The sequence below is a fragment of the Hyla sarda genome, chromosome 9 (assembly GCF_029499605.1).
Source record: "Hyla sarda isolate aHylSar1 chromosome 9, aHylSar1.hap1, whole genome shotgun sequence".
NCBI lineage: Eukaryota > Metazoa > Chordata > Amphibia > Anura > Hylidae > Hyla > Hyla sarda.
The window spans coordinates 121,213,188-121,239,497 of record NC_079197.1 but is presented as its reverse complement, the minus strand read 5'-3'; the positions used below and the strand labels follow the sequence as shown (position 1 = coordinate 121,239,497).

At 43.3% G+C, this 26,310-nt stretch overlaps 1 protein-coding gene across 5 annotated transcripts in view; it reads right to left on the bottom strand.

The window, feature by feature from the left end:
* The window catches only part of ATP11C (ATPase phospholipid transporting 11C), a 190,750-nt gene extending 164,761 nt beyond the window's left edge, over window positions 1-25,989 (bottom strand). For 2 of the 5 annotated variants that reach the window (XM_056540791.1, XM_056540793.1), the window contains exon 1: window positions 25,503-25,988. In XM_056540791.1, coding sequence (XP_056396766.1) covers window positions 25,503-25,529 — 27 coding nt within the window. In that variant the 5' untranslated portion in view covers window positions 25,530-25,988. Of the gene's footprint in view, window positions 1-25,502 lie in introns of all 5 variants that reach the window. The other 3 variants (XM_056540789.1, XM_056540792.1, XM_056540795.1) reach the window with 2 other exon arrangements.
* Window positions 25,990-26,310: the final 321 nt, after the last annotated feature.

Below are 26,310 nucleotides of genomic sequence, written 5' to 3'. Positions count from 1 at the left end.
GCTCAACTTTCACTTTACAAGAGCTCATTACAAGATATGAAAGCTGAGCTGTGATTGGTTGTTGTGGGAAAAAAAACTGACAATTAGGGTTACGGGCTGATTAATAAATCTCCCTCATTATGTGGTTTCTGAAACATGGCAAAAACACTGTGGTTTTGCTGCAATTTCAAAAATGCAACCATGATATTACTGCTATGTGTAAACACAGCTTGACAATTTGGGAGATTCTGACCGTCCGGCAGGCAAACACCACCTGAAGAAAATCAGATGCGACAAGTCCTGATCTAGATTGACTGCTTGGTAGTAATACTGTGGTCAAATAATGACCATTGGTCAGGAAATGCTGCCAAACTGATTACACAAAAAAAGATTTGTTGCCTTAAACTGTAATGTGTTCCTGGCCATCCTAGTGACTCTAAAGGACCGAATGAGTAGTCTAATAGTGACTATTTACGATCCGTTTCCTGAACCCACACTTTTCTATGCAACACTCAAAATAAACTGTTTAGAAAAAGATCAAACATAAAAACATAGAATGTGTCGGCAGATAAGAACCATTTGGCCCATCTAGTCTGCCCAATAATCTGAATCCTATGAATAGTCCTGGGCCCTATCTTATATGAAGGATAGCCTTATGCCTATTTCTATCTTATATGAAGGATAGCCTTATGCTCATCCCATGCATGTTTAAACTCCTTCACTGTATTTGCAGCGACCACTTCTGCAGGAAGGCTATTCCATGCATCCACTACTCTCTCAGTAAAGTAATACTTCCTGATATTACTGCATGAACCTTTGCCCCTCTAATTAAAAAGGATGCCCTCTTGTGGTAGTTTTTCTTCTTTTAAATATGCTCTCCTCCTTTATAGTGTTGATTCCCTTTATGTATTTAAAAGTCTCTATCATATCCCCTCTGTCTCTTCTTTCTTCCAAGCTATACATGTTAAGGTCCTTTAACCTTTCCTGGTAAGTTTTATCCTGTAATCCATGTACTAGGCTGGTGATAGGCTGAAGCTCCGTGTGACGTGCCGGGCTAACAGGAAGTAAGAAGAATACAGCCCGGGGACCGAACACCTGTGCCGGAGTGTACCGGAGCTCCAGGGGCTCGTTGGCAGGTAAGAGAAAGTTTGTTTTCTTTTTTTTTTGCAGCCCGGTTGGGATACAATGATAAAAGTGCGCGCCGGACATGTCATTTAAATAAACCCATAAGAGATGTGTTTCTTGGGACTCTTGGGTCATGGTCACTAGTGGGTGGCTACACAACCTCATTCAATTACCATTGCCCTGACACAATTCGATCACATACACAATACAAATAGTTATGGTCACATGGCAAAATAGCTGTGTAGTCCTAGCCCAAAATCGATGGTCCGCCAGGAACACACTGCAGTATATGTTGGCAAGTTATTTTGACAAGCTGCAAATGCATACTTGTGACGTGTAAACAAAACATGGTGCAAGCCAACTGAAATGGGTTTTTATAAAGAAAACATGGGTCTAAAAAGATTAAGACAAAAAGACGTCCTATTTCCTAGCCAAAGCAAAGCCACATCCAAAAATGGATGTAAGAGGATTAAAGGGGTATTCCGGGCAAAAACATCTTATCCCCTATCAAAAGGATAGGGGATAAGATGTCTGATGGCAGGGGGGCCCACAGCTGGGACCCCCGCGATCTCCCTGCAGCAGTCCGCATTCTATGTGTAACTGTGTCTGCAATTTCGGAAACCGCCGGGCTTCCGAGACAGGGACATGACGTCATAACACGCCCCCTCCATTCATGTCTATGGGAGAAGGCGTTGCGGCCGTTACACCCCCTCCCATAGAAATTAATGGAGGGGGCATGGTGTGACATCACGTCCCCGTCTCAGAAGCCTGGCAGTTTCCTAAACTGCAGATGCAGCTACACATAGAATGCGGGCTGCTGCAGGGAGATCACGGGGGGTCCCAGCAGCGGGCCCCCTGCGATCAGACATCTTATCCCCTATCCTTTTGATAGGGGATAAGATGTTTTTACCCCTTTAAAATCAAGACAAGCTAATTTCTAGGCTGTAAGAAGTCTAAGGCCACCAATGCTTGTGGGAACGCAGAAGAAAATTCAAGAATCAGAGATACTAGAAAAAGATTAAAGGTACAGGTCAAACCAAGACCATCAAACCTCTACATGGTAGATTTTCCAAAATATAGCAAACTATAAATGGACAAGTAAGATTGTTATATGTCTTACATAAAGCCAGTGACAAATCTCAGCGGCTATACTATACCATAGGCATTCTCTGCTGAATCTCCAAAATAATCTGAGAATGAAACTTAGGTCTGAATCCATTAGGATCTTTGCTAATAGGACAGCCATGAATTAGACTTGCCTCCTGACTACAGCTATAGTAACAAATATATATTAAATAGGTGCTTTATGAACTTTGACGTTTTGCCCTTACTCTGGATGGATTGGAACGGCTCGGTGGTAGAGACTGCATAATGAAATCACGGAACATAAAATGTATCATTGATACAAACATACGAGCACCAGTTGTCTTTCCAAGAATATTATCTCATATTAAACTTATAAGAACTTGATGGCAAAGAGCCTGTAAAACAACAGCTGCTATTTCTGGATCATTGCAAACTACATGTTGGCAAAGCTTTACGCTGCCCACAAGAACAGAGGTTTCCCTGATCAAACAAAGGCAGAGATTTTACTAAATTGTTTAGGCAAAATATAATCTGAATATTTACTGATATAGTTGCCATGTTATTCATTAGACGTGTACATGCATTGTCAGGTTGGCATAGTAGACTGAAAATAACATTCTGTTCCAAAACTCCTACCACAAATAAATTGGAATAAAGGATTTAAAACCGATAGCCCATTATGGGGCTAGACCATTAATATTAGATTGCGAAGGTCGGAACCTTGACAGAACGTCTGATCAGAACAGGCCATGCCTAATAAATACTGAAAAACTACCGTAGGCTCATATGTTAAAAAGCTTGCTCTTTCTCGCCCTCATCTACGAGGGTGGGGGGTTTTGGCTGAAGTCCCATGCAAGTCTATGAGACTTCCGGTACAAGGTCGGGATTCAAGGTCTGGATAGGTGGACGAAATAGCCATTGCTGCTTTTCCTCTGCCACAAGGAAGCCCAGGCAACATTGGGTACTCAGGTAGTATACTTATAAAAATGGTATGTTGAGGCATACCACCTAGGGAATGCAACATACTATGCATTTGGGGTACATGCCAGTAGCATTCTTGATGCATACTCTAAATATATACAGACTAAAATGAAGCATGAACATAGCCTTTTTCAATTAGGAAAAATGTAAGAGTTATTGGTAAACTGCAATATTTTACACAAGTGCCCAACCTTCTGCCCCCATTAACATCAGTCTGGTGCCAAAGGAATATTCCCACTAGCAAGCAACTTTCTGCTTTCTTCTGATGCTAAAGAAAGTGGTTCTTGCCCAGCTGCTAGTGTAGGCTCACTGGCTTACACCGCCTACAGAATATTGTCCTCTGCTGGGTTCAGCTGCTTTCATAGCCAAAAGATTATTAAAGTTCTGATAAGAATTTTCTGCAATCAAAACACCTTGTATAAATGGGAGTCAAAGTATTTGTTTGTAATAAGACACTTATTAGTGATAGGAAGGGTATTCCAGCTCTGTCACATTCACTTGAATTAGCCTGCGGAGATACTGTTTAAAAGGGTTACTCCGCTGCCCTAACGTTCAGAACATTTTTTTCTGAACGCTTGGAGCGGGCGGTGGGGGTCGTGATGTCACAGCCACGCCCCCTTGTGATGTCACACCACCCCCCTCAATGCAAGCCTATGGGAGGGGCGTGGCGTCCGTGACGCCCCCTCCCATAGACTTTTATTGAGGGGGGTGACGTGACATCACAAGGGGCGTGGCCATGATGTCACAACCCCTGCTGCCTGCTCCCAGCGTTCTAAACCAATGTCAGGTGCTGCAAAGAGATGGTGGGGGTCCCAACTGCGGAGTCTCCACGATCAGATATTTTATCCCCTATTCCTTGGATAGGGGATAAGATGTCTAGGGGTGGAGTTGTCCTTTAATGTATGCTGTGAAGGTGTTCAGAGCAATGCAAACTGTGAAGAGCCCACAATTTTCGGCCAAATGAGACAAGGTCACTGCACAGCCACTATGAAACATACGCAGTACAGGTGCACAGAGCAATGTAAGCTATGAAGAGGTCACAGCATTTGCCAGAGTGACCCTGGCCCTTTAAACAGCCAGTTAGTGGGGAGCTAAAAAAGAATATGCTCTTCTGTGTGTGTACAATTGTATACAACAAAATATAAAGTGGTTATGGTTTTTGAAGCTGGTTTTTGCATGTTTTTTTTTTTTAACTGTGAACATGCTCTAAATCTAAATAAAACAATAAAGTGATGAAATATATAAGATACCACATCTGCATAAAAGTACAGTACATTGAAGTGCTCCTATACCTGCTGGCTACACAGTGATCTTCTGGAGAAATAGCTTTTTGAATTTGCTGGCTTCAGTCTGTGGCTGCCGATCCCAAACAAGATATCTGGGTGTGCTTCAAGTAAACATGTACAAGAGCAACAGAAAAGATAGGACGGAGCGCAGGAATCTATACACTCTCCTGCTGTATGCCTGTAAATGGGGCGGACTTCTAAACTCAGCGATATAAAGAGGAGGACTACTAAAATATATAGTATAAAGTAGAGCTGCATGAATTGGGGACAATGTCATATTTTGATAACGGAGGTAAATATGGTTATTTTGATATGCAATTGCAATATAGAGTAATCTCCTTCATTCAATGTCCAATTCAGTCAATTTCATGCCACATCCCCCCCCCCCCCCATTTCGTGTCCACTCCCACATTGGTCTGCTGAAGATCCCGTTCTCCTCTCAGCAGTCCCAGTGTCTTCTGTGTGCTTCCTTCTTCCAAGACAAGCAGCTGGTTGCAAGGCCTTCTCGCTCAAGAAAGGACACCATTGTTTCCAAGGTTGTCTCGGAAGAAGAAAGCACAGAAAAGACACCAGGATCCATGTGAGGTGAATGGAATTTTTGACAAAGGAGGGACCAGGGCTAGGTAAGCATCATTATTTTCAATGTTCCCCCAACACTCCAGCACCATATTCCAAACACACAAACAGGGTTCTGGTGGGAGGAAGCGGACATCCGACACACACACACACACACACACACGTCAGGTGGGGGGGGGGCAGGCCACTGAATAATTTAAATGCAGGGAAATAATAGCAGGATTTCATGGGCATGTAGGCTAACATTGCAATTTAATTGTTTTTGTGATAAATAGGGCAGCTCTAGTATAAACCAGTGGCCTCCAAACTGTGGCCCTCCTGATGCTGCAAGACTACAACTCCCAACATGCCATTGGAGACCACCATTCTAAAAGTTAGTAATGAATTACACATTGATGGTCTACCTTTTGCCAACACATGAAACACCCCTGTCAAACCAATGAACAAGAAGGCAGCAGTAATCACACTACAGTGTTTGCACAGCAATGTCAATACACATGTATCCGTGACAGGCATTGTAGCTCACTGAAATAAACCGGGCTAAGCTGCAGTGATACAAGTGTTCGGTAGGAGGGCCTTGGGATACCGATCTCATTGGAGGTAACAAGTGATAAGCCGAATGAAAAGGCAGAGTTCCTTCGTGGTGGTATCTGACACTTGTATCACCGCAGCTCAACCCTGTTCACGTCAATGAACTACAATACCAATGTAAAACCCCAGAAAACCACAAAACCAGCATCAAACGTCAGATCCAGAAATGGGGGGATGGGGGAAAATAACATCCATCAAGGTATATCACACAATTGTATTTTTTTTTTTTTTTTGCATGTTTCCTTAAAGGGGTACTCCGGTGGGGGGGAAAAAAAAATTAATCAACTGATGCCAGAAAGTTAAACAGATTTATAAATTACTTCTAATAAAAATTCTTAATCCTTCCAATACTTATTCGCGGCTCAATTCTACAGATAAAAATGTTTCTGTCACGACCACAATGCTCTCTGCTGACACCTCTGTCTATTTTAGGATCTGTCCAGAGCAGTATATGTTTTCTCTGGGGATTTTCTCCCCCTCAGGACAGTTCCTGACATGGACAGAGGTGTCAGCAGAGAGCACTGTGCTCGGGACAGAAAATAAATCCAAAAATAAAAGAATTTCCTCTGTAGTATTCAGCAGCTGATAATCCTTCCAGTACTTATTTTTGCTCTTGCCCTCCTTATGGTAAATAAAAATAGATTTCTAATATACTTTGGTTAAAAAAAAATTACGTTTTCTATGTCTTATTTGTGCTTTAAAAAGCTCAAGAGCACATTTCCCCCATCTTATACACAGACTTATGACCGAAGCCAAAACACAGGAAGTACAGCCTGGAGTGTTTGGGGGGGGGGGGGGGGGGGGGGTCCAACCAGCAGCATACGGCTGTTAAGTGTGATAGGAGCTATGATTGGATGAGGCTGGACACCCCCCCCCCCCCCCCCCTCAGCACTCCAGGCTAAGTCTGTGTATGAGATGGGGAAAATGTGCTCAAGCTTTTTTTAAGCACAAATAAAACATAGAAAACTTAAAGTGTACCCGTTAGATCCAACAAAAATTTTTTTTTTTAATATATCACTCAGTACCTAATCCTGACCATGTACATCTAATTTTTATGTGTCTAGCACCTTTATTTTTTTTATTACACTTTTAGTTTAGCTCACTAGTCTGAATTCCTCTCAAAGGGAGGGGGCGTGGCCTCACTGTGCAGGTCTCCGCCCCCTCCCTCAGTATGCTGTCTGCTCACATCTCCCCTGGCATTAGCAAAACTACTACTCCCAGCTTGTCCTCACTGACAGTAGGGGGACACAAGCTGACAATGGGAGGATTTTTCCTCCAGCTGTGAGCCCTGCACTCACAGCTGTCAATCAAAGAAGTGTCCATGACATAGGTGATGACGCATGGACACAGCAGGACTAGGATGTGCCCAAGCAGGCAGGGGGGCAGTTGTTGGACTGGTTTTTTCAGTATGAAATGCTGAAAATTTTCTAATGAAAGCAATTGCAAAACCTATTGGTTATACATGCTTTACAACATATCAAAAGTTTTTGTATCTGACAGTGCCCATTAATTTTTTAAGTATATTACAAATATTTTTTATTTACCATAAGGAGTGCAATAGCAAAAATGAATTGTAATGAGAGTTACCCTTTAAGATTTTTTTATAGAAGTAATTTACAAATCTAAAATCATCTAAATTTATAATTTTGGTCGGTGGGGATCGATCTATTAGCCACATTTAACCTCGGATATCTGGTTGTGAGCTGCCCATCTGTTTTATTAATTTACAAATCTGTTTAACTTTCTGGCACCAGTTGATTTAAAAAAAAATAAAATAAAAAAAAAAATAAAAACATTTTCCACCGGAGTACCCCTTTAAGGTACACTGCCTTTATTCCAATATATTCTTCAATAACTGATTTGTATGTCAGGCCATGTATTATATTCAATTACACGAGAGTGTTTAACAATTACTTAAGATCCAAGCAGCAGTACAGCAGGACAAGCTCCGAAGGGTGGATTCCCTACAGAACTCTTTCTAAGTGAAAACAAGGAAGTAGCCTGAAGATATCTGTACAGGAGAGGAAGAACTGGCCCTTCAACATTTCTCCCACACAACCACTACTAGGCAGCGGGCTACAGGTCAGCACATGTAAACCATCACCTTTGTATACATATACTGCACATAACCCATACAGACCTCTTACAGTAGTATGGAGCCCTACAATATACAGTAGTTAATGACGGAAGAATTTTGGTAAATTGATTCTGAATGAGAAAAATAAAATATTATAAAAATCACACAGTCCATGAGCAGAAGTTATAAACTAGAAATTTATCAAAATGATGTACACAGACATGATCCATAGACCAGCGCTGCACAAAACAGTATCATCCTTAAAGGGGTTCTCCCTTGTTTATACTGTTTTTTGTTATTATGTTTGTGTGTTATGTGTGTATGTGTTTTTTTATGTGTGTTGTGATTATGTATATATGTATTTTCTTACCTTTTGTGAAGATCCGGAAGCTGGCCCCTTTTTCTTCCAGCGGCTTGCTGTGTAACCTCGGCCTCCGCCATGTTGTGTTCGGTAAGTGGGATGTTGGGGGGTGTGTTCTTGCTTCTGTCCTTCCTATCTTCTGACGTCCGAGGCGAATCTTTTCTTCCCGTTTCTTCTGTGGCTCAGCGACGAATCTGCGGCCTCTTCTGGCGCATGCTCAGGTAGTTTGTTTGTTTTACCAATAAAGTTTTTTTTGTCTAACTGACAAACTGTCTGCGCTTGCGCGAAGCTACGCTATTAGCATAGACCTAACGTACGCTATGCTGTTAGCGTAGGACTTGCGTACTCGCGCATGCGCAGACAGTTTGTCAATTAGACAAAAAAAAACTTTATTGGAAAAAAATATATAAAAAATACCTGGGCATGCGCCGGAAGAGGCCGCAGATTCGTCGCTGAGCCACGGAAGAAACAGGAAGAAAAGATTTGCCTCGGACGTCAGAAGATAGGAAGGACAGAAGCAAGAACACATCCCCCGATATCCACTTACGGAACACAACATGGCGGAGGCCGAGGTTACACAGCAATCCGCTGGAAGAAAAAGGGGCCAGCTTCCGGATCTTCACAAAAGGTAAGAAAATACATATATACATAATCACAACACACATAAAAAAAACACATACTTATACACACATAACACACAAACATAATAACAAAAAACAGTATAAACAAGGGAGAACCCATTTAAATGGGTACTCCACCCCTAGACATCTTATCCTCTGTCCAAAGGACAGGGGATAAGATGTCTGATCGTGGGGGTCCCGTGGCGTGATGTCCACCACGTCCCTCAATGCAAGTCTATGGGAGGGGGCGTGGCAGTCGCGTGTGTATGAGGCCTTAAAAGCCAAGGAGATTTGAAAGGATTAGTGGCACCAGAGACTGTAGTGTGTATAGAGACTTAGCCTGCATTCACATCACAATTTTTGCACCCGTCCAATGTACAGTTGAACAGGACAACCTAAAATCGTATGACATCATATGCTAAAAATCTACAGTTGCAAGAAGAAGTATGTGAATCCTTTGGAATGATATGGATTTCTGCACAAATTGGTCATAAAATGTGATCTGATCTTCATCTAAATCACAACAATAGACAATCACAGTCTGCTTAAACTAATAATACACAAAGAATTCAATCTTACCATGCTTTTATTGAACACACCATGTAAACATTCACAGTGCAGGTGGAAAAAGTATGTGAACCCTTGGATTTAATAACTGGTTGAACCTCCTTTGGCAGCAATAACTTCAACCAAAGTTTCCCGTAGTTGCAGATCAGACGTGCACAATGGTCAGGAGTAATTCTTGGCCATTCCTCTTTACAGAACAGTTTCAGTTCAGCAATATTCTTGGGATGTCTGGTTCTGGTGTGAATCGCCTTCTTGTGGTCATGCCACAACATCTCAAATCAGGTTGAGGTCAGGACTATGACTGGGCCAATCCAGAAGGCGTATTTTCTTCTGTTTAAGCCATTCTGTTGTTGATTTACTTTTATGCTTTGGGTCGTTGTCCTGTTGCCACACCCATCTTCTGTTGAGCTTCAGCTGGTGGAAAGATGGACTTATATTCTCCTGCAAAATTTCTTGATAAACTTGGGAATTCATTTTTCCTTCAATGATAGAAATCCGTCCAGGCCCCGACGTAGCAAAGCAGCCCCAAACCATGATGCCCCCACCACCATACTTCACAGTTGGGATGAGGTTTTGATGTTGGTGTGCTGTGCCTCTTTTTCTCCACACATAGGGGGAGATTTATCAAAGCATTTAGTAGATTTTTTTTGCTTAAAATTGTCGCAAAAAAGGTGCAAGTGCAACTACTCTTTTTTCTGTGAATTTTTGATTGTTCAGTGTCCTAAGCAAAAAATAAAAATCTTCCTTACCAAAGCAAAAAGTGATTTTTGACTTGCAGTGGTCAGAGATTTATCAAGTGCGAAAGTCGCAAAAAAAGTCGCATGGAATGAAAAAAACTTATAAAATTTACTCCAGCTCAGACATGGAGCAGAAAAAGCCACTACCAACGCAAAAAAAAAAAAAAGGCTGAAACCAGTTGATAAATACATGGCACATAAGCAAAAAAAAATTTAAGAAAAAAATAACTAAAAAAAGGAATACATAAGCAAACACTGATAAATGTCCCCCATCGTGTTGTGTGTTTCTTCAAAACAACTCAACTTTGGTTTCATCTGTCCACAGAATATTTTGCCAGTACTGCTGTGGAACATCCATATGCAAACTGTAAACATGAAGCAATGTTTTGTTTTGGACAGCAGTGGCTTCCTATGTGGTATCCTCCCATGAAATCCATTCTTGTTTAGTGTTTTACGTATCGTAGATTCGCTAACAGGGATGTTAGCATATGCCAGAGACATTATTAAGTCTTTAGCAGACACTCTAGGATTCTTCTTCACCTCATAGAGCAGTCTGCGCTGTGCTCTTGCAGTCCTCTTTACAGGATGGCCACTCCTAGGGAGAGTAGCAGCAGTGCTGAACTTTCTCCATTTATAGACAGACAATTTGTCTTACCGACTGATTAACAGCAAGGCTTTTGGAGATACTTTTATAACTCTTTCCAGCTTTATGCAAGTCAACAATTCTTAATCGTACATCTTCTGAGAGCTCTTTTGAGCGAGGCATCATTCATCAGGCGATGCTTCTTGTGAAAAGCAAACCCAGAACTGGTGGATGTTTTTTTTATAGGGCAGCTGTAACTAACACCTCCAATCTCATCTCATTGATTGGACTCCAGTTGGATGACACCTCAGTCCAAATAGCTCTTGGAGACATCATTAGTCTAAGGGTTCACATATTTTTTTCCACCTGCACTGTGCATGTTTACATGGTGTGTTCAATAAAAATATGGTAAGATTTAATTATTTGTGTGTTATTAGTTTAAGCAGACTGTGATTGTCAATTATTGTGACTTAGATGAAGATCAGATCACATTTTATGACCAATTTGTGTAGAAATCCATTTAATTCCAAAGGGTTCACATACTTTTTCTTGCAACTGTAATTGGATGTGCCTAAAAATTGTATCTGTCAGACGTTTGGTAGTAAGTTTATACATATTTTTTGTTGGTTTTATATTAAAAAATTGTATCTGTTTTTATGTTTCTTAATCTTTCTAGACTATACCAAAGCTACTGTGCATGTGGAAAAAAAACAAATATGTAAGATGAAAAATATTAACCCATACAGTTTACATAGACAATGTTAAAAAATAAAAAATAAAATACAATACGAATACAATTGAAATGCAGAATGTAAATGGCATTCAATAATACATTAAACAATGGTGCTAAACAATCTGGTGTTTCAGAGAAATCACAGTATTAAAAAGTGCCAGGAACGGGGTAACTAGTCATAGGGGTGGTCCCTGGTGGACGCTCCCTACCCTGCCAACCTTGAGTGACATGTCTCTTCCTGTGTGCGTATAGGGACACCATGACACTCAAGGTCAGCAGGGCTGGGAGCAGCTGCGGGTCCACTTCCTATGACTAGTTACCCCATTCCTGGTAGCTTTTAAACTACGATTTCTCTGAAACATCTTAATACATTCCCTTCAAAGTGCTATGCCTTTGTGAATGAACAAGGGTGGAAAAGCCATAAAGCAGTAGGATCTACTTGAGAATTTAGGATGATCAGAAGATTACAAAAGAAACTAAAAGAATCTAAGAAAGCAAAAGATAGGTGTTTCCAATTGGCTTAATAGGAATATTCCTGTAACCCAGTAATTATAGACATAAAAATAATTATAGTTGCACAAATCACTACTGAAATCTGTTTGCTACAGTGGATTGCAGCACATATGGACGGGTCATGTCCTACTGTGAACGTAACCAAGGAGCCTGCACACAAGACAGATGGAGGTGTTCCAAGAATAATGTTCACTGTGAAGTACGAAATGTTGTCCTATATTCAAAACGTCTCCTTAGTGGGAACCCATCACATTAAAAATGCAGTGCGAACAGAGCGTAGCATGATATATAGCAGGCAGACATGAGTTGATTGATATACATATCTGAGACAAAATACTAAGTATAATAATTTCTGCTCAGTCTGGGCTTAGGAGTCCAGTGTGTGGTCCTAATTAGTCACTGAAACCCTTCCAGGGTGTATAAACAGAGATAACGTCTATTATGAGCAGGACCGCCCACTGGACTCCTAAATAAACACTCAATGAGCAGAGTTTGAAATAAAAGTAATACTGAACCTTTTCTCATAAATATATGCATCATGTATCTCCTCAGACAACCTCTATAACGGGTGCGGATTGGAAGCCATGCTGGTGATTATACAGAAAAACATGGGGTAACTGAGTTATTTCTAGCACTCCGGCAAGACATGCTGCTGTGAGCGCTCCCCCGCTCCGTCCAACTCTGCCAGCGGGGCCGGGATTCACATCGCAGAATCGAATCTCGGTCCGTCACTCACCTTCCTGTCTGCTGTCCATCCTGTGCTCTCGAATCGCCGGTGCTCGTGTCCACGCCTCCTAGGGTGCGCAAGCACTGGTTCTGAGAGATTTAAGGGGCCAGTGCACCCTTGATTAGGATTTGCACCTGTTCCTCCCTTATAAGAATGTGCACCTCCCACTATTCCTTGCTGGATCTTTGTGTGCCCTGTACTTAAGAGAAAGCGTTCTTTGCATAGCCCTACCCGTGTTTCTGACCTACCTGCTCTGTGACCTGACCTTGCTCCTGTGCCGCCTGCCTTCTGACCTCCTGCTACATTCCTGACCGACCACGCACCTGTGCCGCCTGCCCTGACCTTCTGCTATCCAGACTGCGAGTTGCCATATCCCTCCTGTGCTACGTTTCATCCCAGCAACCTGTGTGGACGAGTTATACCAGGGGTAGCATCCTGGGTGCCGCTTGCCACAGCAAATCCATCTCACTTTGCGTCGGGATCAGGTGAAAACCAGCAGCACGTTAGACTCCGCTCCCTGGTGCGGCCTTGTTCATCTTCCGCACAGGTACAGCGGATCCACTACTGTCTTGAGTGTTACATTGTGTAAGTGGTTGTGAAGAGCCTGAGTAAGATTAGCAGTAACCACCTGTTTTTCACTGTTGCTGACAGGGGAGTCCCAAGTGTAACACACCTCTTCTACAATGTATATGTGCTTTAATATTTACCCTATGTAGTATGCATTGTCTGTAAATGGAATTTTTTGCACTTTGCACTTTAACATTGTACTGTATACTGGCCAGTTAATCATTAGTACCTGCACATGGCTCATTATATATAGACTTGGCTACTGCACATGCACTTTATGCAGTCTCATACTGCCCAGTACACTTACCAGTGACTCTGTGTATCCCTTACGGTACGTTCAGACGAGCAGATCCACAGCGTATTTTACGCTGCAGATCCGCCGCTGAAGGACTCCTACAGGATGCCTTTAGATGTGCCTGCTTGGAGCGGCAAAATGCCACTACGAGCAGACACACTGCTGGGATGAGCAAGTTGCTGCACATGCGCGGTGTACTCGCACACATCGGGCCGCTCCCCCTGCACAGAGCTAGGCCGAGAGAAGCCGCGATGTGCGAGTATACTGCGCATGCGCGCGGTGACTCACACATCGCAGTGTGTCTGCTCGTAGTGGCGGAGAGCCACTCCGAGCAGGCACCTGTAAGGGCAGCTTAAAACGGTCCTTCAGCGGCGGATCTGCAGCGTAATACGCTCTGGGAATCCGCTCGTGTGAACGTTCCCTTACTCTCTTTTCATGTAATTAGTCATCAGACTCATAATTGTACTTTCACTTTCCATCATTCCTTGTTGCTCAGTACATTACAGTGACAGGTATGCTGCCCTTTTTCTGATGTCCACTTTGCTCCTTTTTAATGTATTTTTTATGTATGTTGATTTAATAAAGACATTGTTATTTATTATACTAGCTCCGTTTTTCTTTAGTCTACATTGGCTTACACCATTCCTGCATTAGGGGGCTTATTTACCCATTTAGTATTTATTACACGGCAAGTACTATACTATTTCAATATACGGTTATAACATACAATGGGTATATAGTAAGAGATAGCTTCTTCCCCCTTCCCTAAATGAGTTGTTTTGTATATGCTGCTGTGTTTAGTGATATACAAGACACACTTTTAGTATGACCCTCACTGCATGGGTCATGGTGCCCAAACACATTAAATGTATGCAAGCTTGCAAATTCATATGGACTGTCTATTGTTAAGGGGGAAGCCATACCCTTTCAGATCCTCTCATATTCAGTATGGTGGACTGGCTGTCTAATGCATAAAAGTGTGCCCCTACCCTCCTCTAAAAGCCGATGCCAGGGAAAAAGGTAATGGTGTGCATCTGCAAATGATAAAGATGCTGCCAGATATGACTGGCAGCCGATAATTTCCCTGCTCAGCCCAGTATGTCTATGGGGGAGTTGGGAGGAATAATTGTTGATCAAATGAGCATTTATTTGGCCTAGAAGCTTGCAGGCAATGTCAGCAGGCAGCCTTGGCAAGAATTTGTGCCATCATGTGTAAGGCCCCGTTCACACTACTGAGAATCCGAAAATAATTTCCTGCATGCCCATTGATTTCAATAGATTTTGCGGTGCTTAGGTCACACATCTGAGATCCGAGTCTAGTGGGCCGAATTAACAGTATTAGAGCACTATGAATGCTGTCAGTTCCGGTCTCTACACCTACGGCCGAGCTGGATTTTTTGTCTCCATTGAACTACTATGACCTTGTAAGATCTAATGATGACTGAACATGATAAAGAATAAAAGAAAAGCAGTCTGTGTGTAAGGAGGTGACGAGTCCATTTCAAAGTAATAACGCAGGATGTGGTCACTATTGTACATTAAGAAAGTCAATGCTCATACTTCCCTTTATGGTCAGCAACCAAAAAACACAAATCTGCAGACATGTTTAAAATTCCAATAACTTCCAGGACACTATACACATACTAAACAAAGTGTAAGATGGTTTTGCACAAGCTTTTTGTTTTGTTCCTATAATATCCATCTTTTGCGGACCGTAGTACTATTGTCACTCTATAGCAGTGCTTTTCAAACAGTGTGTCTCCAGCTGTTGCAAAACTTCAACTCCCAGCATGCAGCATTCACTACTGTTTAAAGGGGTACTCTGGTGCTAAGACATCTCATCCCCTATGCAAAGGATGCAAGACTATGGGAGGGGGCGTGACGTCACAACGCTCCGGCCCCGTCTTATGGCAATACAAAAATCCACAGTGCTGCTCGGATTAACAAAGCTAAAAACAAGGAAGTACAATAAATCAATAGCTTACTGAGAGACAGTCTGGTAGAGAAGTCGAGGGGGCCCAGAATGGTTATCTATTAAGGTAGTTTACATTTGAGGGGTATTCCCATAAGAACCAGCATGGCCAAACTTGTAGGGCATGTCAAGTCAAACATTTTAGGGAATACAAGCATTTAACAAATTTGCCACCTTCTCCTGATATTCCAGTTCCTTTGCTTCCATTGTTCACAGCTCGTTGCCTAGGTTACTGACCACCTCTCCACTCAGAAAAGGTGATTGGCCCGATATGTGTGTGTGCGAGTGTGTATCTAAGATATACACATAAATATCTATGTATCTATCTATATAGAAAATGCATATACACACACACACACACACACACACCCCAGCCCAACCACCTAGAGTGGAGAAGTGGTCAGTAACCTAGGCAATGAGCTGTGAACAATGGAAGCAAAGGAACTGGAATATCAGGAGAAGGTGGCAAATATGTTTAAATGGGCACTGTCAGATACAAAAACGTTTGATATGTTTTAAAGCATGTATAACCAATAGGTTTTGCAATTGCTTTCATTAGAAAATTTTCATTATTTCATATTGAAAAAGCCAGTCAAACAACTGCCCCCCTGCCTAGGGCTGGGCGGTATACCGGTTCATAACGAAATTTTTGGGCTGCACGATATGAATTTTTCCCATACCGCAATTATGGTTGGGCCCCTCCCCCTTGGGAATTAATTATCAGCCCAGCGCTGCGCTGTCCCCACATCAGGGAACTAATCCTATGTGACCCTCCAGCGCTGTTCTGCTCCCCCCAATTAATTATCAGCCCAGCGGGGTACTCACACATGTCACCCGCAAGCACTGCCCTCCTCCTCTTTGTTGCGGGCCGCTGGCGATGGAACTCTATACTGAATAATTTTCTATAGTAGAGAAGGTTACTCGGCACAGCTCGCCTAATATATAGCACCTGTCAATCACTACCTCTGTTGGCTAGACCACGTCAGGTGGTGCTCTATGGATATTGCACAGTCCAACAAAAAATCTTCAAATGTATAGAGAAAAAGCCAGGGCAACTAACCAAGTACGTAAACTTCTTTATTGTTCCAGTTGCCCTGGCTTTTTCTCTATACATTGGAACTCTATACTGTACGCCAGTGGTCTCCAACCTGCGGACCTCCAGATGTTGCAAAACTACAACTCCCAGCATGCTGGGAGTTGTAGTTTTGCAACAGCTGGAGGTCCGCTGGTTTGAGACCACTGCTGTACGCTGTATTCCTTTACCCGGGCTGCAAAAGATAAAGAAAATAAACTTTAACTTACCTGCGTCGGCCTTACGCTGGGGACGGGAACTTCGGACAGCCGTCAGCATATCACCTGGCCGGAGCTATGTCCTGCCCCGGCCAGTGATAGGCTGAGCTTACGGTCATGTAAGGAGCTCTGGCCGGCTTCTTACATGACAGTGCGTTTAACCTATCACTGGCCAGGGTGGGATGTAGGTAAGTAAAAGTTTATTTTCTTTATCTTTTGCATCCCGGGCATAGGGATACCGCGTACAGCAGTGGTCTCAAACCTGCGGACCTCCAGCTGTTGCAGAACTACAACTCCCAGCATGCCCGGACAGCACATGCTGGGAGTTGTAGTTTTGCAACATCTGGAGATCCGCAGGTTGGAGAACACTGGCGTACAGTATAGAGGTCCATCGCCGGCGGCCCCCAACAAAGAGGAGGAGGGCAGTGCTTGCGGGTGACACATGTGAGTAGTACCCCAACTGATAATTGGGGGGTGGAGCAGAACAGCGCTCGCGGGTCACATGATTTGGGGGGGGGGGGTGTAAAAGGGTAACTATAAATGTGGAAACTGTTCCATCTGCCAAATGAACTCAGCAAAGAGAGTCTTAAATTTAGGTGGCCATTATATTACAGTAAAACAACTTATTACATGTAAATCTTATTTCGTAGTTTACTGTATAACATGCCCACTTGGCTTCTTTTATATCGGCAAAACGAAAAGACACGGATGAAAGAACGTCTGCGCTCCATACGTACTGGTATCAGAGCGACTAGATTGATCGAGCGTGTCAAGAAAGAACATGCAGGTGACTCGGCTGTGCTAAGATTCGCTGGCATAGAGAGGGTAGGAATCCCAGAAAGAGGAGGAGACAGACACCACATGCTGATGGAATCACAAGCCCATTGGCTAATGTGTTTGAATGCTATGGGGCCACTAGGCTTCAACGACAAAAATTAACTACCGTATTTTCGGCATATAAGACAACCCCCGACTTTTGAGAACATTTTACCGGGTTTAAAAGTCGACTTATACGCCGGAAAATATGGTAAGTGTTTTCATATGACATTTCTATGGCTGTAATATTGTTTTTAAATCCACTTACACGTTGATTTTAACACTTTCTGTATAGTTTTTTCACTTCTATTTCATATAAACGAGCAGTGACATGGAGTGTATTTAAATGTGCTCTGACGGACATACGTCAGTCTGGGCCAGATGAAGCGCTGATAGCGTGAAACAATTGTCGCCCTCCACCTGTGCTCTCCCCCGCCTCCTGTCCGAAACTCACTCCCCTACACCTACCCCGTGTCCATCTATGTACATTGAAATGCAATGAAATAAAGACTGTAAGAAGATTTATGCGGGGAGTGCTCCATCTCTGCTCTTTTCTATCTTTGTGCAACACACACAGTATTTTGTTTAGTATGTGGTCCCCGTTTTGGTTAGTACTTTGGAATTGGGTTCAAAACACAGAAAAATTTGTAGCCCACTGATGGCGCATGCATTTACCCGCCAATGATAATACGGCTCTGATAGTCTGCTACAGGCCATACTGTTTCTCCTTGTGCCTACTATATATATATATATATATATATATATATATATATATATATATATATATATATATATATATATATATATAGGCACTTCCCTTTTGCCTACTATAATATATAGAGGCACTGAGATATGTCTTTATCACGGATTCATATGGCAGCCATTCCAATAAATGTTGCATTTCCTTGTGGAAGAGGAAAAGCAACAATGAAGCTCTTGTCCTGTCCTCATATCCTGACCTTAGGTGAGGCTGAGCTGTGATGTACAAGAGATTGTAGATGGAAAACTGAAGGGGGCGTGGCTTGCAAGCCAGACCAACACATCCACCTGGAGATGCGGAGCTTGTGGATTAAGGTGGGGCTGAGCGGCCATAAAGAAATTGTGGTTGAGGGACCTGTGATGTGGGTGTATTTGGCGAAAATTGTGTTTTTGGCCTTGAGATGGAACAAAAAGGGCCGAAAATAGAAGGGGTGTGGCCTGTATGAGGGCAGGTCTTTTTTAGGAGTGTGGCAAGCTGGACTTACACACTTACCAGGAGATACAGAGCGAAGCTTGTGAAATAAGGTCCCGAAAGCACCATAGAGTTGAATAGGACTTTAAACAAAAACCAAGACACTGCAAATTGGGGTGGGTTGGAGATAATTTAGCTCTGCTATATTTTTAAATGACATAAGTAACATGTGTACCACGCTCCATCGAAATATCTCCAGCTGTTCAGAAGTGATGCAGCAATACACACACTTACATGGTCTTTTAAATACATACTGAATTTACATTGTTATTCCTGTACGTCCCAGATCACCTCTACAGATGCTTATTCAGGAGTATTATTCTACACACACAATCCATGCTTTTCATTTCTCACAATGGCACAAGCAGATAATACCGAGGGGACTCATCTATCTCTGTCGCTGACATTACAGTGCACGCTGTCAATGGCGTCTGTTCCATCTTGGTGTATTCAGCGACTACTGAATTGTCAGTCTGAACAGACTTCATATTTAGCATAAAGGTTAATAAATCTCCATGGTAACATCTTTCCACTGTGCAGGCGCTGACAATCTGTAAGCAAAGTGCCTCCCGGGTGGGCAGGAAAAAAGGTGTCCTTATTGTGGAGACTGTGCCGCAGAGCTGGGTCATGGAAAAGAACCTCCCAACCACTATGGATCCAATGCTACACTGAAGTGTACAAACACAAAGATCAGAAACAAAGATTAGATTGGAGCCTATCAATAAGTGCATGAAGTGCAGGGTCGGCGCAAACACTTCATGCATTCTTTATGGGAGCGGCAGAAATACCCTGGTACAGCATTAGTGGAATCCGCACGCTCCCATAGAGTATACATGGAGCACTTGCCGATCCCACAATCCATGCAGAAGGGAGATTCAGGGCCCCGTTCTGGAGATGGTGGGGGATCCCAGAGGTCAGATCCAAAGGGGTACTCCGGTGGAAAACTTTTTTTTTTTAATCAACTGGTGCAAGAAAGTTTAACAGAAAACTGTAAAACATCTTAATCCTTCCAGTACGTATTAGCTGCTGAATACTACAGAGGAAATTCTTTTCTTTTTGGAACACAGAGCTCTCTGTTGAATCACGAGCACAGGGCTCTCTACTGACATCTCTGTCCATTTTAAGAACTGTCCAGAGTAGGAGAAAATCCCCATAGCTAAAATGAACAGAGATGTCAGCAGAGAGCACTGTAGTCATGATGTCAGCAGAGAGCACTGTGTTCCAAAAAGAAAATAATTTCCTATGTAGTATTCAGCAGCTATTAAGTACTGGAAGGATTAATATTTTTTTTTATAAGTTTTCCACCAGAGTAACCCTTTAAATCCTATCATGTGGATACATATATACATTATATATATATATATATATGTATATAGAAACTTTGCAAATAGTCTTCATTAAGGATTTCCTACCACTTTGTGTCACAGCAACATACAAACAAACCCTGTGTAGTGTGATTCTGCCATAGTCCCCCCATGTCTTTCCAACATACTGTAAATATAGTATACTAGCAGAAAGAAGGAGAAAAGTTTTATTTTTTTATTGTAGATGCACTGGATCAATAAATTATTCAGCTGCGATTGTGTCTGTAACCTTTAAAGGGGTACTCCACTGGAATTTTTTTTAATTTTTTTTTATCAACTGGTGACAGAAAGTTAAACAGATTTGTAAATTATTTCTATTTAAAAATCTTAATCCTTCCAGTACTTATCAGCCACTGTATGCTCCACAGGAAGTTCTATTCTTTTTGAATTTCCTTTCTGCTGACCACAGTGCTCTCTGCTGACACTTCTGTCCATGTCAGGAACTGTCCAGAGCAGGAGAAAATCCCCATAGCAAACCTATCCTGCTCTGGAAAGAGGTGTCAGCAGAGAGCACTGTGGTCAGACAGAAAGGAAATTCAAAAAGAAAAGAACCTCCACTGGAGAATACAGCATCTGATAAATACTGGAAGGATTAAGATTTTAAGTAATTTACAAATCTGTTTAACTTTCTGGCACCAATTGAATTAAAAGAAATGTTTTCCAGTGGAGTACCCCTTTAAGGCTAGGAGCAAACACTGTAGATACCCTCCTCCTTTCAGTGGGATCCACTTCTGCCTTTAGAGCATTTTCTGATGCAGAAAATCTGCAGTGTATCTACAACGTGTGTTTCTGCCCTAAACCCACATTCACCCAGCAGGATTTCCGGCCGGACATTCCATCCGTGGCAGATGCTGGCAGAATAAGACAATGCCAGGACCGCACGGAAATGCCCTGTCTCCATAGATAATAATGCATTTCTGAGCGGTTTCTGTAGAAAGAAGTGACATGCGGAATCAGAATTTCTGCTGCTGAGATTCTGCTGTGTGTGCGGTGCAGCACAATCCCATTGAAAACAATGGGAGTCTGCTGCAACGGAATTTCCAACCAAAATAATTTTGCCACTTTCAAACTGAAATCAAACATTATGAACCCTTCTCGCCCAAACATCAGCCATAGGGAGGCCCCCATAAACATTAGATGCCACCAAAATCTGTGGGTTCATCTGACTTTGTACTAATATGTATGGTCAGCCCAAAGGGCCATGTACACCGGCCAATTATTGGGTGAATGAGCATTCTCAGGAGCACTCAATTCTGACCATCAGTCCATAAAGAATACCAGAAAAAATGTTGGGAGAGCGAGAAAGGACACACTTTACTATTTCCCTTAAAGGGGTACTCCGGCGCTAAGACATCTTATCCCCTATGCAAAGGATAGGGGATAAGATGCCTGATCGCGGGGGTCACGCCGCTGGGGACCCCGTGATCTTGCACGCAGCACCCCGCTACAATCAGTCCCCGGGGATTATTCGCTCCGGGTCTGATTACTGGTGATCACGCCCCCGTATGACGTCAAACTCCACCCCCTCAATGCAAGCCTACGAGAGGGGGCGTGGCAGTAGATTGGCAGTGCAGTATGACTCACCAACAACTGGCAACCGGGAAGAGGATCGCGGCGGAGGCCAGAGCGGGTTACCAGAGGAGCGACAGAAGATATGTATCTTTTTTTAAATTTTTTTTTTTTTTTACTGTCGGCAGTATGAAGGACAATTTTTCTATCCCGGAGTACTCCTTTAACTTGAAGTGTGCTTTTCACATATACTTTCACAGGCATACACATATGGTTCCAGTACTAAGTTGAGTAGTTCCTATTTTTATTTTCACAATTAAAACATACAATAAAATAGCAACTCAACGCATTTCGGGGTTCACCCCTTTCATCAATGATCGATCCATGTAAAAGGGCCAGCGTTCAGGGAAACAATTCCAAAACGCTGGTTCTTTGGTTCATTGGATCTTTTGTTACACCAATAAAAAGGAAGTTACTGGGCGCACATTGCACTTTGCGGCTGACAATGATGACATTTAGGGCCACAAGAAGTAAAAGCTTATCTATGTAGAAGCCATCATAACAGCTACTAGTACAGTGGTCCCTCAACTAATAATGACCCCAGGTTACAATATTTCCAGCATACAATGGTCCAGAAAAGACCATTAGAACTTGAAACCAAACTCAACATACAATGCTACGGACAGTACAGATCTGCAAAATGTGTCAATGGCTGGAAGATCTGACCAATCAGAATGGACATTCATTGGTAAAACACTTGTATCACTGAAGTGCATGCACTGACTGACTGCCTGGTAGCGCCCCCTACAGTACAGGGAAGGTAGTACATGTTCTGTAATACTCTTTACCTGTGCCAGGTATAGCTGCTCCTTTGGACCCCAGGTGGGGGTGGCTCTATTTTACTTTTGGGACACTGTCGTCCAGATTTATCAAACTGTGTGAGAAAAAAAGCGAAGGGATTTTCCTACAGCAACCAATCACAGCTCAGCTTTCACTTTACCAGCTGAGCTGTGATTGGTTGTTGTGGGAAAATCCCTCCATTTTTTCTCTCACACAGTTTCATAAATCTGGGCCTGTGTGTACTGAACAGGACTCAGAAAAGGCTCCAGTCCTCCACATAGACTTCCAGCAGATCTTTCTTACTTTTATATGTACGGACTTGCTTTATCTGTATTAGGATAGGTTCACATTGCCGTCCGGCTCTGCTATATGGAGCTCTGTCTGCAATTCCGTCGTAACAACGGGAGTTTAGCAGAGAAAAAAAAAAAATTGTTCATGCACTGTGTTTTTTTTTTCTCCTGTTAACTATTCAATCCCCGATAGACCCTATTCAAGTCAATGGGATCCTTTGGGACCGGTGGTGACCTAGTGGAGTCATTCGTCCTCTGACCCGTTTTGGGGCTGAAGAGGACACAGAACAGGATGGAGAACAAGGGCAACGTGAACCTAGCCTTAGTTATCTACCTAAAAAAAAAAAAAAAAGTTTTCCACCGGAGTACCCCTTTAACATTGGCCATGCACTTGCCTGACCAATCTTTTTTTCCCTCTAGAACAGTAGTCTTAAAACCGTGACCTTCCAGATGCTGTAAAACTAAAACTCTCAGCAGGCTGTCCGAGCTTGATGGGAGTTGTAGTTTTGCAACATCTGGAGGGCCACAATTTGGAGACTACTGATCTAGGAAATAAAGAGATTAGCTTCTACTACTGAAACCAATATGTAATACTCGGCTTAGGGTGCGTTCACACGGGAGTCTGTCCCCGTTTTGGTTCATGTCAATATGATTTTTTTTTTTTCCATGTCAATAGGATTTTTTTTACAATCCGTTTGTACCCGTCTGCACTAATTTCCGTTTTTTTGACGGCAGAAAAAAAAAAAAAAAGCATCACATGCAGTATTTTTCCTTCCGCAAAAAAAAAAAAAAACACGGAAGAAAAAACGGATACAGTAAATTTTACATTGACGTCCATGGAAAACGGATGAGCCTTTAATGTAATCCGTTTGGTCCGTTTTTACTTCTGAGCATGCTCTGAACAAAACAAAAATTTTCTTTTTTGGTTTATTAACTGAACAATAATGGATCCAAACAGATAACATCCGTATGAATTCCTTATTGTCCGTTTTTTTTTTGTTTTTTGTTTTTTTAAGTGTTTTTATATTTGACAGGAGAAGAACGGGACAGGTCTAAGACGGCCGTGTGAACGCAGCCTTAGCCAAGCATGAACATTACAGGGAAGCTACTATGTAAAGCAGTGTTTTCCAACCAGGGTGCTTCCAGGTGTTGCAAAACTACAACTCCCAGCATGCCCGGACAGCCGTTGGCTGTCCGGGCCTGCTGGGAGTTGTAGTTTTGCAACAGCTGGAGGCACCCTGGTTGGGAAATATCGATGTAAAGTATAACTAGAGATGAGCGAACTTACAGTAAATTCGATTCGTCACAAACTTCTCGGCTCGGCAGTTGATGACTTTTCCTGCATAAATTAGTTCAGCTTTCAGGTGCTCCGGTAGGCTGGAAAAGGTGGATACAGTCCTAGGAGACTCTTTCCTAGGAATGTATCCACCTTTTCCAGCCCACCGGAGCACCTGAAGGCTGAACTAATTTACCCAGGAAAAGTCATCAACTGCCGAGCCGAGAAGTTCGTGACGAATCGAATTTACTGTAAGTTCGCTCATCTCTAACTATAACGCTGAACAGAATTTTACGACTCCGCACAATAGGATGCCTCAAGGTCTCTTACTCTGCGGTGATTTCTACCAACCACCGCGCTCAGGTGTCACCGTGTACAAACAACTCTGCTGCTCCAAAGATGTTGAATTCAGCTCTGCTGCATCTACGCCTATATCACTGAAACACAAAAAAAAAGTGTAGACTATATATTCATTACCATCTAGCCAATGACAAACGTTTCGTGTGCTTATAGAAGGGGAACAATAGTGTATGGAGAGAGGAAGCAGGCGTCTGCTAACACCTACTGTGTGGTGTGAATTGGGGCAGAGCTGCAAACTGAATACAAGGCTAATGAGTGCGGACGGACGGGGAGATACGGAAGACGTGTGACCACGGAGGGTTAATAGGCAAACAATGAAAGGTAATATAGGAGACCCCCGGCCACCTCATCAGAGTCATTGACCCAGGAGGGGGGGGGATTCACAAACACACAAACAGGTGCCCTTAGCTTACAGGTACATGCAGGATCCTAATAAATGGTATATGTATAATCCGATCATGTGATTCGTACCGTATCGAAGGGTCGTGAGCACATCTGATCAGGTACCAACGTTCCGAGACCACTATGTAGAAAGGTGGGGACCCCTACTTGTAACCTGTCGGGATCCCAATGGACATCACCCTAGAAATGAACGATCAAAGATTCCGGAGAATTTCACTTGATGCGGTGGGATGGCGCAGGTGATGGAGAAGCGACGGTTCTCATCACGAGGCATCAAAGACCGACTATTCCTAGGTGCACGGCCAGCTGTACCGTCACCCAGGAAACCGCGGCGGCGTGAATGCCCAGCACTGCAGTGCGTGCTGTACACATTGCCAGTGGGACACTTATGTGCAGGGCACCAACCGATTCTACAGCCAGCGAAGAAGATCTGCAATGCAAAATGGTACACTGGTACTATGACCGAACGGAGCGAAAATCGGCACCGTATTTATGGGCATGAATATTATAGGAATTTTATCGTTATTTGTTTTGTTTTTTCCGATCAATGCTTGCCCATCGGACGGGGCGTGGTTAGATTGTGGTATAAAATGTGACATATTGAGTGGTATATATGGTATTGGGTCATTTGTATAAAATACAACACATAATAGAACAGTAATAAATAAGCTGTGCCTTTAAGATGAGGGGCACCGTGTTACACTGGCACTACCTGGCACAGGGTGGTTGGCACATGCAGGGTACTCACCAGGCGACTGAAGACTTGTCGGAACATTGCGGAACTTCAAGCCTGTCACATATCAGTCACCAGGACATGGGCAGGGTGAGGGGCATCCGGTGGGCATCAGATGGCTCCTTCAGGTGCTGGAATAATCGCAGACCTTATAACCAGTAGAGCAGCTGCCAGGTGTGATAGGGCACTGATCCTAGACATCCAGTCACTGATGGCACCCCCCTATACCGCTGTGCCCCCAGCAATGACTGCCCCCTGCTAGGAGATGAATGATGAGGTGAGTAGTGGAGACTGCAGCATGTACACAGCTCCCGCCTCCTCACTACCACCATGGCTTCCTCCCCGCCCCAGACAGAGGAGGGAAGTGACTGCTGACTGTGTGTGAACAAGCCGTGGAGGAGGAGCGCGCCCGGCCTCAGTCACTGGGCCCGCCTCTCATGGGGTCAGGGCGGCCGGGGAGGACGGGACTTGTACACTACCAGGAAGTCACCGGGGGAGGGGGTGATGGCGGAGCGCGGCGTGTGGAGCGGTAATCACACGGTGCGGCCGGTTATCGCTGCCTGGACAGAGCCTATATGAGTGTGTCCCAACCAGGGGGCCTCCAGCTGTGGCAAACCTACAACTCTCAGCATGCCCAGACAGCCTATATCACTGTCTCCCAACCAGGGGGCCTCCAGCTGTTGCAAAACTACAACTCTCGGCATGCCCAGACAGCCTATATCACTGTCTCCCAACCAGGGGGCCTCCAGCTGTTGCAAAACTACAACTCCCAGCATGCCCAGAAAGCCTATATCAGTGTTTCCCAACCAAGGTGCCTCCAGCG